Raw genomic sequence first — 15,857 nt, 5'->3', positions numbered from 1 at the left:
TGCCCCACACTCCCTCCCTACCCCCGGCCTGAGTGAGCCAGGGCCCCTGAATCAGCGGCTCCTTTAACCCGGTCCTCTCTGAGTGAAGAACAGAGGCCCTCCAGCGACCTACACACAGAGGCGGGGCCAAATCCAAAGCTGAGCCCCTGGGAGCTGTGAGAACAAAGAAGAGAAAGGGAAATCTCTCCCAGCAGCCTCAGAAGCAGTGGATTAAAGCTCCACAATCAACTTGATGTACCCTGCATCTGTGGAATACATGAATACACAACGAATCATCCCAAATTAAGGAGCCATGTGAATGAACGGCTCTTGGTGCTGCAGCCAGGAGTTAGTGCTGTGCCTCTGAGGTGGGAGAGCCAACTTCAGGACACTGGTCCACAAGAGACCTCCCAACTCCACATAATATCAAACGGCGAAAAGCTCCCAGAGATCTCCATCTCAACACCAGCACCCAGCTTCACTCAACGACCAGCAAGCTACAGTGCTGGACACCCTATGAAAAACAACTAGCAAGACAGGGACACAACCCCACCCATTAGCAGAGAGGCTGCCCAAAATCATAAGTCCACAGACACCCCAAAACACACCACCAGACGTGGACCTGCCCACCAGAAAGACAAGATCCAGCTTCATCCACCAGAACACAGGCACTAGTCCCCTCCACCAGGAAGCCTACACAACCCACTGAACCAACCTTAGCCACTGGGGACAGACACCAAAAACAACGGGAACTACGAACCTGCAGCCTGCAAAAAGGAGACCCCAAACACAGTAACATAAGCAAAATGAGAAGACAGAAAAACACACTGCAGATGAAGGAGCAAGATAAAAACCCACCAGACCTAACAAATGAAGAGGAAATAGGCAATCTGCCTGAAAAAGAATTCAGAATAATGATAGGAAAGATGATCCAAAATCTTGGAAATAGAATAGACAAAATGCAAGAAACATTGAACAAGGACCTAGAAAAACTAAAGATGAAACAAACAATGATGAACAACACAATAAATGAAATTAAAAATACTCTAGATGGGATCAATAGCAGAATAACTGAGGCAGAAGAATGGATAAGTGACCTGGAAGATAAAATAGTGGAAATAACTACTGCACAGCAGAATAAAGAAAAAAGAATGAAAAGAACTAAGGACAGTCTCAGAGACCTCTGGGACAACATTAAATGCACCAACATTCGAATTATAGGAGTTCCAGAAGAAGAAGAGAAAAAGAAAGGGACTGAGAAAATATTTGAAGAGATTATAGTTGAAAACTTCCCTAATATGGGAAAGGAAATAGTTAATCAAGTCCAGGAAGCACAGAGAGTCCCATACAGGATAAAACCAACGAGAAATACGCCAAGACACATATTAATCAAACTGTCAAAAATTAAATACAAAGAAAGCATATTAAAAGCAGCAAGGGAAAAACAACAAATAACACACAAGGGAATCCCCATAAGGATAACAGCTGATCTTTCAGCAGAAACTCTGCAAGCCAGAAGGGACTGGCAGGACATATTGAAAGTGATGAAGGAGAAAAACCTGCAACCAAGATTACTCTACCCAGCAAGGATCTCATTCAGATTTGATGGAGAAATTAAAACCTTTACAGACAAGCAAAAGCTGAGAGAGTTAAGCACCACCAAACCAGCTCTACAACAACTGCTAAAGGAACTTCTCTAGGCAAGAAACACAAGAGAAGGAAAAGACCTACAATAACGAACACAAAACAATTTAGAAAATGGGAATAGGAACATACATGTCGATAATTACCTTAAATGTAAATGGACTAAATGCTCCCACCAAAAGACACAGATTGGCTGAATGGATACAAAAACAAGACCCATATATTTGCTGTCTACAAGAGACCCACTTCAGACCTAGAGACACATACAGACTGCAAGTAAGGGGATGGAAAAAGATATTCCAGGCAAATGGAAACCAAGAGAAAGCTGGAGTAGCAATTCTCATATCAGATAAAATAGACTTTAAAATAAAGACTATTAGAAGAGACAAAGAAGGACATTACATAATGATCAAGGGAGCGATCCAAGAAGAAGATATAACAATTGTAATTATTTATGCACCCAACATAGGAGCACCTCAATTCATAAGCCAAATACTAACAGCCATAAAAGGGGAAATCAACAGTTAACACATTCATCGTAGGGGACTTTAAACCCCATTTTCACCAATGGACAGATCATCCAAAATGAAAATAAATAAGGAAACACAAGCTTTAAATGATACATTAAAAAAGATGGACTTAATTGATATTTATAGGACACTCCATACAAAAACAACAGAATACACATTTTTCTCAATTGCTCATGGAACATTCTCCAGGACAGATCATATCTTGGGTCACAAATCAAGCCTTGGTAAATTTAAGAAAATTGAAATTGTATCAAGTATCTTTTCCAACCACAATGCTATGAGACTAGATATCAATTACAGGAAAAGATCTGTAAAAAATACAAACACATGGAGGCTAAACAATACACTACTAAATGATCAAGAGATCACTGAAGAAATCAAAGAGGAAATAAAAAAATACCTAGAAACAAATGACAATGGAGACCCAAAATCTATGGGATGCAGCAAAAGCAGTTCTAAGAGGGAAGTTTATAGCAATACAATCCTACCTCAAGAAACAGGAAACATCTCGAATAAACAACCTAACCTTGCACCTAAAGCAATTAGAGAAAGAACAAAAAACCCCCAAAGTTAGCAGAAGGAAAGAAATCATAAAAATCAGATCAGAAATAAATGAAAAAGAAATGAAGGAAACGATAGCAAGATCAATAAAACTAAATGCTGGTGCTTTGAGAAGATAAATAAAATTAATAAACCATAAGCCAGACTCATCAAGAAAAAAAGGGAGAAGATTCAAATCAATAGAATTAAAAATGAAAACGGAGAAGTAACAACTGACACTGCAGAAATACAGAAGTTCATGAGAGATTACTACAAGCAACTCTATGCCAATAAAATGGACAACCTGGAAGAAATGGACAAATTCTAAGAAAGGCACAACCTGCCAAGACTGAATCAGGAAGAAATAGAAAATATGAACAGACCAATCACAAGCACTGAAATTGAAACTGTGAGGAAAAATCTTCCAACAAACATAAGCCCAGGACCAGATGCCTTCACAGGCGAATTCTATCAAACATTTAGAGAAAAGCTAACACCTATCCTTCTCAAACTCTTCCAAAATATAGCAGAGGGAGGAACACTCCCAAACTCATTCTACGAGGCCACCATCACCCTGATACCAAAACCAGACAAGGATGTCACAAAGAAAGAAAACTACAGGCCAATATCACTGATGAACATAGATGCAAAAATCCTCAACAAAATACTAGCAAACAGAATCCAACAGCACATTAAACGGATCATACACTATGATCAAGTGGGGTTTATTCCAGGAATGCAAGGATTCTTCAATATACGCAAATCAATCAACGTGATATACCACATTAACAAATTGAAGGAGAAAAACCGTATGATCATCTCAATAGATGCAGAGAAAGCTTTTGACAAAATTCAACACCGATTTATGATAAAAATCCTGCAGAAAGTAGGCACAGAGGGAACCTTCCTCAACATAATAAAGGCCATATATGACAAACCCACAGGCAACATCGTCCTCAATGGTGAAAAACTGAAAGCATTTCCACTAAGATCAGGAACAAGACAAGGTTGCCCACTGTCACCACTCTTATTCAACATAGTTTTGGAAGTTTTAGCCACAGCAATCAGAGAAGAAAAGGAAATAAAAGGAATACAAATCAGAAAAGAAGAAGTAAAGCTGTCACTATTTGCAGAAGACATGATACTATACATAGAGAATCCTAAAGATGCTACCAGAAAACTACTACAGCTAATCAATGAATTTGGTAAAGTTGCAGGATACAAAATTAATGCACAGAAATCTCTGGCATTCCTATACACTAATGATGAAAAATCTGAAAGTGAAATCAAGAAAACACTCCCATTTACCATTGCAACAAAAAGAATAAAATATCTAGGAATAAACCTACCTAACGAGACAAAAGACCTGTATGCAAAAAATTATAAGACACTGATGAAAGAAATTAAAGATGATACAAATAGATGGAGAGATACACCATGCTCTTGGATTGGAAGAATCAACATTGTGAAAATGACTCTACTACCCAAAGCAATCTACAGATTCAATGCAATCCCTATCAAACTACCACTGGCATTTTTCACAGAACTAGAACAAAAACTTTCACAATTTGTATGGAAACACAAAAGACCCTGAAGAGCCAAAGCAATCTTGAGAACGAAAAACGGACCTGGAGGAATCAGACTCCCTGACTTCAGACTATACTACAAAGCTACAGTAATCAAGACAGTATGGTACTGGCACAAAACAGAAAGATAGATCAATGGAACAGGATAGAAAGCCCAGACATAAACCCACGCACATATGGTCACCTTATCTTTGATAAAGGAGGCAGGAATGTACAGTGGAGAAAGGACAGTCTCTTCAATAAGTGGTGCTGGGAAAACTGGACCCGTACATGTAAAAGTATGAGATCACTCCCTAACACCATACACAAAAATAAGCTCAAAATGGATTAAAGACCTAAATGTAAGGCCAGAAACTATCAAACTCTTAGAGGAAAACATAGGGAGAACACTCTATGACATAAATCACAGCAAGATCCTTTTTGACGCACCTCCTAGAGAAATGGAAAAAAAAAACAAAAATAAACAAATGGGACCTAATGAAACTTCAAAACTTTTGTACAGCAAAGGAAACCGTAAACAAGACCAAAAGACAACACTCAGAATGGGAGAAAATATTTGCAAATGAAGCAACTGACAAAGGATTAATTTCCAAAATTTACAAGCAGCTCATGCAGCTCAATAACAAAAAAAAACCAATCCAATCCAAAAATGGGCAGAAGACCTAAATAGACATTTCTCCAAAGAAGATATACAGACTGCCAACAAACACATGAAGGAATGCTCAACATCATTAATCATTAGAGAAATGCAAATCAAAACTACAATGAGATATCATCTCACACCAGTCAGAATGGCCATCATCAAAATATCTAGAAACAATAAATGTTGGAGAGGGTGTGGAGAAAAGAGAACACTCTTGCACTGCTGGTGGGAATGTGAATTGGTACCGCCACTATGGAGAACAGCATGGCGGTTCCTTATAAAACTACAAATAGAACTACCATATGACCCAGCAATCCCACTACTGGGCATATACCCTGAGAAAACCATAATTCAAAAAGAGTCATGTACCAAAATGTTCATTGCAGCTCTATTTACAATAGCCCGGAGATGGAAACAACCTAAGTGTCCATCATCAGATGAATGGATAAAGAAGATGTGGCACATATATACAATGGAATATTACTCAGCCATAAAAAGAAACAAAATTGAGCTATTTGTACTGAGGTGGATAGACCTAGAGTCTGTCATACAGAGTGAAGTAAGTCAGAAAGAGAAAGACAAATACCATATGCTAACACATATACATGGAATTTAAGAAAAAAAAATTTCATGAAGAACCTAGCAGTAAGACAGGAATAAAGACACAGCCCTACTAGAGAACGGACTTGAGGATATGGGGAGGGGAAAGGGTGAGCTGTGACAAAGCGAGAGAGAGTCATGGACATATATACACTACCAAACGTAAGGTAGATAGCTAGTGGGAAGCAGCCGCATAGCACAGGGAGATCAGCTCAGTGCTTTGTGACCGTCTGGAGGGGTGGGATAGGGAGGGTGGGAGGGAGGGAGACGCAAGAGGGAAGAGATATGGGAACATATGTATACGTATAACTGATTCATTTTGTTGTAAAGCAGAAACTAACTCACCAATATAAAGCAATTATACTCCAATAAAAAAAAAAAACCAAGAAAAATTCCAAATAGACAACCTAACCTACAACCTAAAAGAATTAGAAAAAAACAAACAAAACCTTAAGTCAGCAGAAGAAAGAAAATAACAAAGATCAGAGAGGAAATAAATAAAATAAAAAAGGAATAGAAAAAATATCGATAAAACCAAGAGCTGTTTTTTTTGAAAGGACAAACAAAATCGACAAACCTGTGGCCAGGCTCACCAAGAAAAGTGGACCCAAATAAACAAAATAAGAAATGAAAGAGCAGAAATAACAACCAATTCCACAGAAATATGAATTTCATAAGAAGGTATTATGAACACATATATGCCAAGAAAATGGACAACTTAAAAGAAATGGACAAATTTCTAGAAACATACAGCCTACCAAAACTGAATCAAAAAGAAACAATCTAAACAGACTGATCACTAGAAGTGAAACAGAATCTGTAATTTAAAAAAAATAACAAAAACAAAAACTCCCTACAAACAAAAGTTTAGGACTGGATGGCTTCACTAGGGAATCCTACCAAAGATACAAAGAACTTATACCTATCCTTCTCAAACTCTTCCAAAAGACTGAAGAAAAGGGAATACTCCCAAAGTCATTCTTTGAAGCCACCATCATTCTTATACCAAAACCAGCAAAGACACTACCAAAAAAGAAAATTACAGGCCAATATCTCTGATGAATACAGATGCTAAAATCCTCAACAAAATATTAGCAAACAGAATCCAACCACACATACAAAAGATCACACACCACAATCAAGTTGGATTCATCCCAGGGTTTCAAGGATGGTTCAACATACGCAACTCAATGTGATACACCACATCAACAAGAGAAATGACAATAACCACACAGTCATTTCAATAGATGCAGAAAAAGTATTTGATAAAATTCAGCATCCATTCATGATAAAAACTCTCACCAAAAGTGGGTATAGAGAGAACGTATCTCAAATTAATAAAAGCTATTTATGACAAACCTATAGCCAACATAATACTCAACTGTGAAAAGCTGGAAGCCTTCCAGCTAAAATCTCGAATAAGACAAGGATGCCCACTCTCACCACTTCTATTCAACACAGTATTGGAAGTCCTAGCCACAGCAATCAGGTAAGAAAAAGAAAGAAAAAGTATCTAAATGGGAAGGGAGGGACTTCCCCAGTGGTCCAGTGGATAAGACTCCACGCTCCCAATGCAGGGGGCCCAGGTTTGATCCCTGGTCAGGGAACTAGATCCCACATGCATGCCGCAACTAAGAGTCCGCATGCCACAACTAAGAAGTCTGCATGCTGAAACTAAAAAAAAAAAAGAAAAAAAGATCCCACGTGCCACAACTAAGACCCAGCACAGCCAAAATAAAAAAAATAATAAATAAATATTAAAAATAAATAAATAAACTGCAAGGGAAGAGGTAAACTTGTCATTATATGCAGATGACATTATACTATACATAGAAAACCCTAAAGACTCCACACAAAAACTACTAGAACTGATAAATGAATTCAGCAAAGTAGCAGGATACAAGATTAACATACAGAAATCAGTTGCAATTCTTTACACTAACAATGAGATATCAGAAAGAGAAAGTAAAAAAGATCCCTTTTAAAATCACATCACAAAGAGTAAAATACTTAGGAATAAACATGACCAAGGAGGTGAAAGACTTATATGCTGAGAACTATAAAACATTGATAAAGGAAATGAAGATGATTTAAAGAAATGGAAAGATATACCATGCTCTTGGATGGGAAGAAGGAATGTTGTTAAAATAGCCATACTATCCAAAGCAATCTACAGTTTAATGCGATCCCTATCAAATTACCCGTGACATATTTTACAGAACTAGAACAAATAATTTTAAAATTTATATAGAACCATAAAAGACCAAAGTTGCCACAGCAATCCTGAGGAAAAAAGAACAAAGTTGGAGGAATAAGGCTCCCAGACTTCAGACAATACTACAAAGCTATAGTAATCAAAACAGCATGGTATGGCACAAAAAGAGACATATAAATCAATGGAACAGAATAGAGAGCCCAGAAATAAACCCACACACCTATAGTCAATTAATGTTTGACAAAGGAGGCAAGAACATACAATAGAGAAAAGAAAGTCTCTTTGGCAAATGGTGTTGGGAAAGCTGGACAGCCACATGTAAAGCAATGAAGTTATAACACTCCCTCACACTATACACAAAAATAAACTTAAAATGACTTAAAGACTTAAATATAAGACATGACACCATAAAACTCCTAGAAGAGAATATAGGCAAAACATTCTCTGACATAAATCACAGCAAGGTTTTCTTAGGTCAGTCTTCCAAGGCAATAGAAATAAAAGCAAAAATAAATAAATGGGACCTAATCAAACTGCAAGCCTTTGCACAGCAAAGGAAACCATAAAACAAAACAAAAAGACAACCTACAGAATGGGAGAAAATACTTGCAAATGATGCAACTGACAATGGGTTAATATCCACAATATACAAACAGCTCATACAACTCAATAACAAAAAATAAACAACCCAATCAAAAAAATGGGTAGAAGGCGTAAATAGACATTCTCCATTGAAGACATACAGGTGGCCAACAGGCACATGAAAAGATGTTCAACATTGCTAATTATTAGAGAAATGCAAATCAAAACTAAAATGAGGTATCACCTCACACCAATCAGAAGGGCCATCATCTAAAAGTCTACAAATAATAAATGCTGGAGCAGGTGTGGAGAAAAGGGAACCCTTGTACACTGTTGGTAGGAATGTAAATTGGTGCAGCCACTATGGAAAACAGTATGGAGGTTCCTTAAAAAACTAAAAATGGAGTTACCATATGATACAGCAATCCCACTCTTGGGCATATATTCAGAAAAGATGAAAACTCTAATTCAAAGTGAAACATGCACCCTCAATGTTCATAGAAGCACTATTTACAATAGCCATGACATGGAAGCAACCTAAGTGTCCATAAACACATGAATGGATAAAGAAGATGTGATACACACAAATAGAATACTACTCAGCCATAAAAAAGAATGAAATAATGCCATTTGCAACAACACACACGGACCTACAGATTATACTAAGTGAAGTAAGTCAGACAGAGAAAGACAAATATATGATATCACTTATATGTGGAACCTAAAAAATAGTATAAATGAACTTAATTACAAAACAGAAACAGACTCAAAGATATAGAAAACAAACTCATGGTTACCAAAGGGGAAGAAGGGAGAGGCATAATTGGGAGTATGGGATTAACAGATGCATACCACTATATATAAAGTAGATAAACAACAAGGATTTACTGTATAGCACAAGGAACTATTTTCACTATCTTGTAATAAACTAAAATGGAAAAGAATCAGGAAAAAAGAATATAGATATATACATATATATGTGTAACTGAATCACTCTGATGTACACCTGAAACTAATACAATATTGTAAATCAACTATATTTTAATTTAAAAAAGGAAAAAAAAGAATATATATTAAACGTTTAAAAAAGAAAATATACACTACTGATGATAGAAATAAATCAAAACATCAATAATCACAATGTGAGTTAAATTCTTCTATTAAAAAAAGACCTATATTGGGGAAAATAGGAGGGTTATATTGTTTTTAAGATATTACAAAATAAGTGTTCATATCAAACCAAATCGAGGCCCAGGCTGAGGCCAAAAGTATTAAGATAAGGTGGAGTATTTTACAGTGATTAAAAGATACAATGTACTAGGTAATAGTCATGATCCTCATAATGGAACTGAACCAATTTAATAATAAAAAGCGCCAGAAACATAGGAGATACTGACAAACCCACAATAGTGGTAAGAGACTTTAATATACCTCTTTCCAAAGTTAACGAACCAAGTAGACACAAAAATAATCTTGGGGAAAATCTGAATAACATAATTGTGCCAATTATTAAGCTATTATTTTTTACTGCCAAACCCACTCTTCTCTATTCTGCTTTGGGGTGTTGGAGCTGGGGTTCTGAAAACCATTCTTCTGCTTTGCCAGTTGCTTTCCTGTTAGACTCTGACAATAGGGGTTGGGGCTAGAGGAAGACTGCAAAGCTGGAAGAGGAAGAAGAGGCTTGCTTCCACCAGTCTGCTTCCCATGGGTTTCCCGACTGCTTGTGATATGAATGTCGCTGGAGTAATGTCACTTCATGAGAGTTTCAGCAAGTCTCTCCCCAGCAGCAGCTGAATCCAGTTTGCAGTTTTCTAACCTTTATAAACCAGCTTCAGGGATATCAGCACCAGCCAGTCAGTCTCCTCCTTGCAGAGATTTGGGGTCTCAGCTCCATGAGGCCCCTCTGAGCTCAGAGACACCAGCAGCCAAGCTCTAAAGGGCTTCTCTTCCAAGCTTCTGAATTTTAATAATTCCAACCTCTTCCCACAAAGGAAAACCCAGGCTCAGATGGCTTCATGGTGAATTCTTCCAAAATTTAAGGAAGATATAATCTCAATCTTATACAAACTTTCCCAAGCAACAGAAAAACAGTGAATATTTCTCCAAATGCATTTTATGAGGCAAACATAACTCTGACTGTAAATCCTGACAAGAACGTTATAACAAAAGAAAATAATATACCCACATATCTCCTGAACATAGATTTTAAAATCCTTGACAAAATATCAATCAGCAAGTTAAATCATGACCAAGTGGGGTTTATCCTGGGAATGCAAGTCTGGTTCAACATTCAAAAATTGATATAAAATAAACAGGTGGGATTATATCAAACTAAAAAGCTTTTGCACAGCAAAGGGAACCATCAACAAAATGAAAAGACAACCTACTGAATGGGAGAACATATTTTTAAATTCTATATCTGGACAAGGGGTTACTATCCAAAAATATATTTTTAAAAAACTCAGAAAACTCAATAGCAAAAAACCAAACAATCAAGAGGATATGAATAGACATCTTTCCAAAGAAGACATGCAAATGGCCTACAGGTACATGAAAATATGCTCAACATCACTAATCATCAAGGGGAAGCAAATCAAAACCACAATGAGATACTACCTCACACCTGTCAGAATGGCTGTTATCAAAAAGAAAAGAAATAACAAGTGTTGGCGAGGATGTGGAGAAAAGGGAACTGTTGTTCACTGTTGGTGGGAATGTAAATTGGTGCAGCTATTATGGAAAACAGTATGGAGGTTCATCAAAAAAACTGAAAACAGAACTACAAGTTCCACTTCTGGGTATTTACCCAAAGAAAATAAAATGCACCCTTATGTTCATGGCAGCATCATTTACAATAGCCAAGACACAGAAACAACCTAAGTGTCCATCGATGGACGAATGGATAAGGAAAATGTGATTTTATACATATGTACACACACACACATATGTAAATTATTCAGCCGTAAAAAAGAATGATACCTTGGCATTTGCAACAACATGGTTAGGCCCTGAAGGCATTATGTAAAGTGAAATAAGCCAGACAGAAAAAGATAAATACCATATGATCTCTCTTAAATGTGGAATCTAAAGAAAAACACAAAAACCAACCCAAACCAAAACAAAAAAATTGAGCCCATGGATATAAAGAACAGACTAGTGGCTGCCTGAGGCAGGGGGTGGGGGGTGGGCGAAATGGGTGAAGGGGGTGAAAAGGTACAAACTCCCAGTTATATATGGGAATGTAATGAAAATAGCGCGGTGACTATAGTTAACAGTACTGTATTGTGTATTTGAAAGTAGCTAGGAGAGTGGATCTTGAAAGTTCTCATTACATGAAAAAAATTTTTTTGTAACTAGGTATGGTGACAGATATTAACTGAACTTAAAAAAAAATCAATGTAATGAACCATATTAATAGATTAAAGAAAAATCACATGATTGTCTCAATAGATGCAGAAAAAGCATTTGACAAAATTCAATACCCATGCATAATAAAAACTGTCAGCAAACTAGGAAAACAAAGAAATTTCTTTGATCTGATAAAAGGCATTTACAAAAATATCTACAGCTAACTCATAATTTTGAAATACTGAACAGTTTCCCCCTGGGGTTGGGAACAACACAAGGATGTCCACTATCACCACTTCTCTCAACATCGTACTAGAAGTCTTAGCCAGTGAAATAAAGAAATAAAAAGGCATAAGAGGCATAAGATTGGTAGAGAATAAATGAAATGGTCATTATCTGTAAACGTCATGATCGTGAACATAGGTAATCCGAAAGAACCTGCAAATGACTAAAAGTGATAAGTGAATTTAGAAAGGTTACTGGATACATGTTCAATATTGGAAATGAAATATAAAAAAGCAATACCACTGATGATAGCATAAAGAAGACCAAATACCTAGGAATAAATCTAATGAAAGATACGCATAACCTTGCCATTGAAGCCTACAAAGCATTGTTGAGAAGAATTTTAAAAGATCTAAAAAATGGTAGGATATATTATTTTAATGAGGCAATTCTCTCCAAATTGGTCTGTAGGTTCAATGCAATTCCAGTCAAAATTCTAGCAGGATTTTGTTTGGAAGTTGATAAGCTGATTCTAAAATTTGCATAGAATTTGCATACTGTTTGTATGCAAAGGTCTTACAATACCTGTAGCAATTTTGAAGAATAACATCACAGCTGTAGAATTTCACCATCAGTTGTCAAAACTTGTTACAAAGCTATAGTCGTTTAGACACATACACTGTCACCGCCTTACCACAATGCCTCCCCAACAACTCAGTGGGGAAAATTATAGTCTTTTCAACAAATGGTGCTGGGTCAATCAGATATCCATATAAAAGAGTTAACTTTGACTCTACCTCACACTATATACAAAAAATAATTCTAGATAGATCAGAGACCAAATATAAAAACTAAAATAATCAAGCTTCTAGAAGGAAATATAGAAAAATATCTTCATAAGTTGAGACATGCAAAAAAGTCTTGATCAGGAAATAGAAAGCACTAACTATAAAGATTGATGAATTGGATTTCATTAAAATTAAGAACTTCTGTTCACCAAAATTCACCAGTAATATGAAAAAGCAAGTCACAGACTGAGAAAAGATTTTTGTGATATATGGATCTACCAGGAACTTGTATCCAGGATACATAAAGGACTCAAATCAACAACAACAACAAAAAGGCTACACAATCCAATTTAAATACAGCCAAGAAGCAAATAAGCACTTCCAAAAGAGGATATCAAAGTGACCAATAAACATATAAAAAGGTACTCAACATCATTAGTCACTTGAGAAATGCAAATCAAAACCACAATGAGATATCACTACCTATCTACCAAAACCAGTAAAATGAAAAAGACTGATGGTACCAAGTATTTGTGAGGATATGGAATAACTGGAAATCTCTTACATTAATATGGGATCGACAATTGCTACAACCCCACTGGAAAAGTATTTGGCAGTATCCACTAATGCTAAACAAATTTTACACTCTGAGACTCAGCAATTCCACTCCTGGGTACATACCCAACAGAAGCAAGTGCTTATGTCCACCAAAAGATGTGTAAAAAAATGTTCACAGCAGCTTTATCCATAATAGCTCCCAAATAGAAATAACCAAAATGTCTATCAACAGTAAAAAGTGTAAATAAATTGTGGTATAAATGGAATAAATAAGAGAAAAAAAAAGAATGAACCACTGACATAGGCAACAACATGAATGAATCCCACAGATTTAACGTTGAGTGATACATGAATTTCAAATCAGGCGAAACTCATCTGTGTTGACAGAAGTCAGAACAGTGGTTATTCTTAGAGGAGATACTGATTGGGAGGTTACCACATGGGATGTTGAAAACGTTCTATATTGTAATATGGGTGATAGTTAAAAGAGTATATATATATGTAAAAACTCAAGCTCTGCACAAGATTTCTGTATTTTACTCTATGTAAATTATTCCTCAATTTAAAATAAATGTTAAGGAAAAACAGTGTGGTATTGGCACAGTAATAGAGAATTAATTAGATCAGTGGAGCAGAATATGTAATCCACAAATACACTCATGCATTAAAGGGATTTTGGTTTATAATAAAGGTAACGGTTCTTTCATTTTCTGCCTCCAAATGTTGCCATCTGGATGTGATTCTTGGGACTGTGGTAGCAACCTTGAGACCTCAGTGGGAACCAGCCTAAAAGAACAAGCAAGAAGGACAAGCAAGCAGGCCAAGGATGGAGAGGAGAGGATGGAAAGAGCCTGAGCCCCTTGAGAATATCAATGCACCCCAGAATTAACCATCTCTGGAAAGCCTTACTTCTCAGTTTCTCGTTATTTGAGATAAAAAGGAAAAAATCCACTTGTAACTGGGTTGTAAAAGCATCTTGACTGACAGAACCAGTTAGGAAGTTATACAAATAGTTCATGTAGGACTGCGATCTCCCCTGGCTCAGCAGTTGAAAAGCAGCAGCTCCCCAGGGAGCCACAGACTCTCAGAATAAACTCTTGGAAGCTTATCACACCATGGGTCTAGCATCTGCAACAAGTGGTATCACTAACCTGTCCGGTCAACATCCTTTTTCATGGGCAGTACAGTATAATCCAGTTGGTCATCCGAGGCCTCAAATATCCACGACTTGGGCTGCAGCATAGATTGGGGCTCTTTCCTGGAACTCCCCCTGCCTCCAACCCAGTCTCCAGACCCATCTCGGAGCTGAACCTGCTGTAGGTACGGGATCCGGAAAATCTTGTTTTGGTCCAGGCTTAACTTCTTCAGTCTTCAATTAAGGAAAGTGAATACAGAATCACAGCAGTAATGATAACCTCAGGGACATTTACCAAGCAACTTTAGGGAAAGAACATGGAATCAGGCTTCGACAGTTACTCCTCTTGGGTGACCTTGAGCCAGTGACTTACCCTCTCTGGGCCTCAATGTCCCTATCTCTAAAATGGGGATAGTATTTATTAACCTTTCAAGGGTCTTGTGAAGATTAAATGAGACAATATGTAAATGCTGCCACAAAGTAGTGTTCAGTAAATGGTATTTGAATCCAAAGTAAATTTTCCAGGGATCTAAAGCTTAAGCATTTAAATGCCAGCATTTCATTACTTTAATCAAATATAGTCAGCCCTCCATATCTGTGGGTTCTACGTTGGTTGAATCTGTGGACACAAAACCCAGATACAGAGGGCCAACTACAGGTAGAGCTCAGAGTTTAACTTACCTTTCTGATTCTCTTTTTTTTTTTTTTTTTTGGCTCCTCTATTAGGGTCAGGATCCCATATCTCCTCCTACCCTCCTTTCTCTTTACTGCTTCTAATCCAGTCACATGATCAGAAATATCTTTACTGATGCCTCACTTTTTGGCTTGAGCTAAAGCTTAGAGGGGAGATGACTTACTCATGGCCACACAGCAGAGATAAGTGATGGAGCTGGGATTTAAACCCAGGCATTTTGGCTTCCAGAGCAGCACTCAAGGTGTGAGAAAGGCTGGGGGTTATAGAGGGCCCTGTAGAGAGAGGCTTCTAGCTTTACCTCCTGAGCCCGGCCAGGCTGGCAAAGCAATTGGGGTTGGAGAGTTTGTTGTCATCCAGCATCAGTGTCTCTAGCGCCGGGAACCTCAGGATGTACCTCTTGCTGGTCAGCGATGTTACATATGCCTCCCTGGGGGTGCAAAGACCTTGGGTAATGAACAAGAGCAGGGGACAAGCTCTACCACTCCCAGGAAGAAATGGAGGATAGGAAATCAATTAAGAGGCCTAACCAGCTTGGGAACTACTCTACTGCCCAAGAGTGGTCTCCGCAGTGAGGGACCAAAAGGTGTAATTCCCTCTTCAACTGACCCCCTTCCCCAAACCCCACTCACACATACAATCTTTTGTATGGAGAAAGGTTGCACATATTCACTGATGGACTCAGTGAGACCAGTTTGCAGCAGGATGGAGGGGCACTAGTAATGTTCATGGAAAACACCAGGGTGACAGAGTTAGGGGAAGCATTCTGTAGGAACAACACTACACAATTTTG

General features: G+C 37.5%; 1 protein-coding gene across 2 annotated transcripts in view; it reads right to left on the bottom strand.

Moving 5' to 3' along the window:
• XRRA1 (X-ray radiation resistance associated 1) overlaps positions 1-15,857 on the bottom strand; it is a 104,596-nt gene that overhangs the window by 43,576 nt on the left and 45,163 nt on the right. For both annotated transcript variants that reach the window (XM_033862277.2, XM_073808454.1), the window contains 2 exons: positions 15,366-15,494; positions 14,390-14,607 (listed from right to left, as the gene is read on the bottom strand). In XM_033862277.2, the coding sequence (XP_033718168.1) occupies positions 14,390-14,607; positions 15,366-15,494 (347 nt within the window). The remainder of the gene's footprint in view (positions 1-14,389; positions 14,608-15,365; positions 15,495-15,857) is intronic.

Source organism: Tursiops truncatus, chromosome 8 (genome assembly GCF_011762595.2).
Source record: "Tursiops truncatus isolate mTurTru1 chromosome 8, mTurTru1.mat.Y, whole genome shotgun sequence".
NCBI lineage: Eukaryota > Metazoa > Chordata > Mammalia > Artiodactyla > Delphinidae > Tursiops > Tursiops truncatus.
Note: the sequence above shows the minus strand (reverse complement) of the source record. Positions and strands in the feature narration are given on the sequence as shown.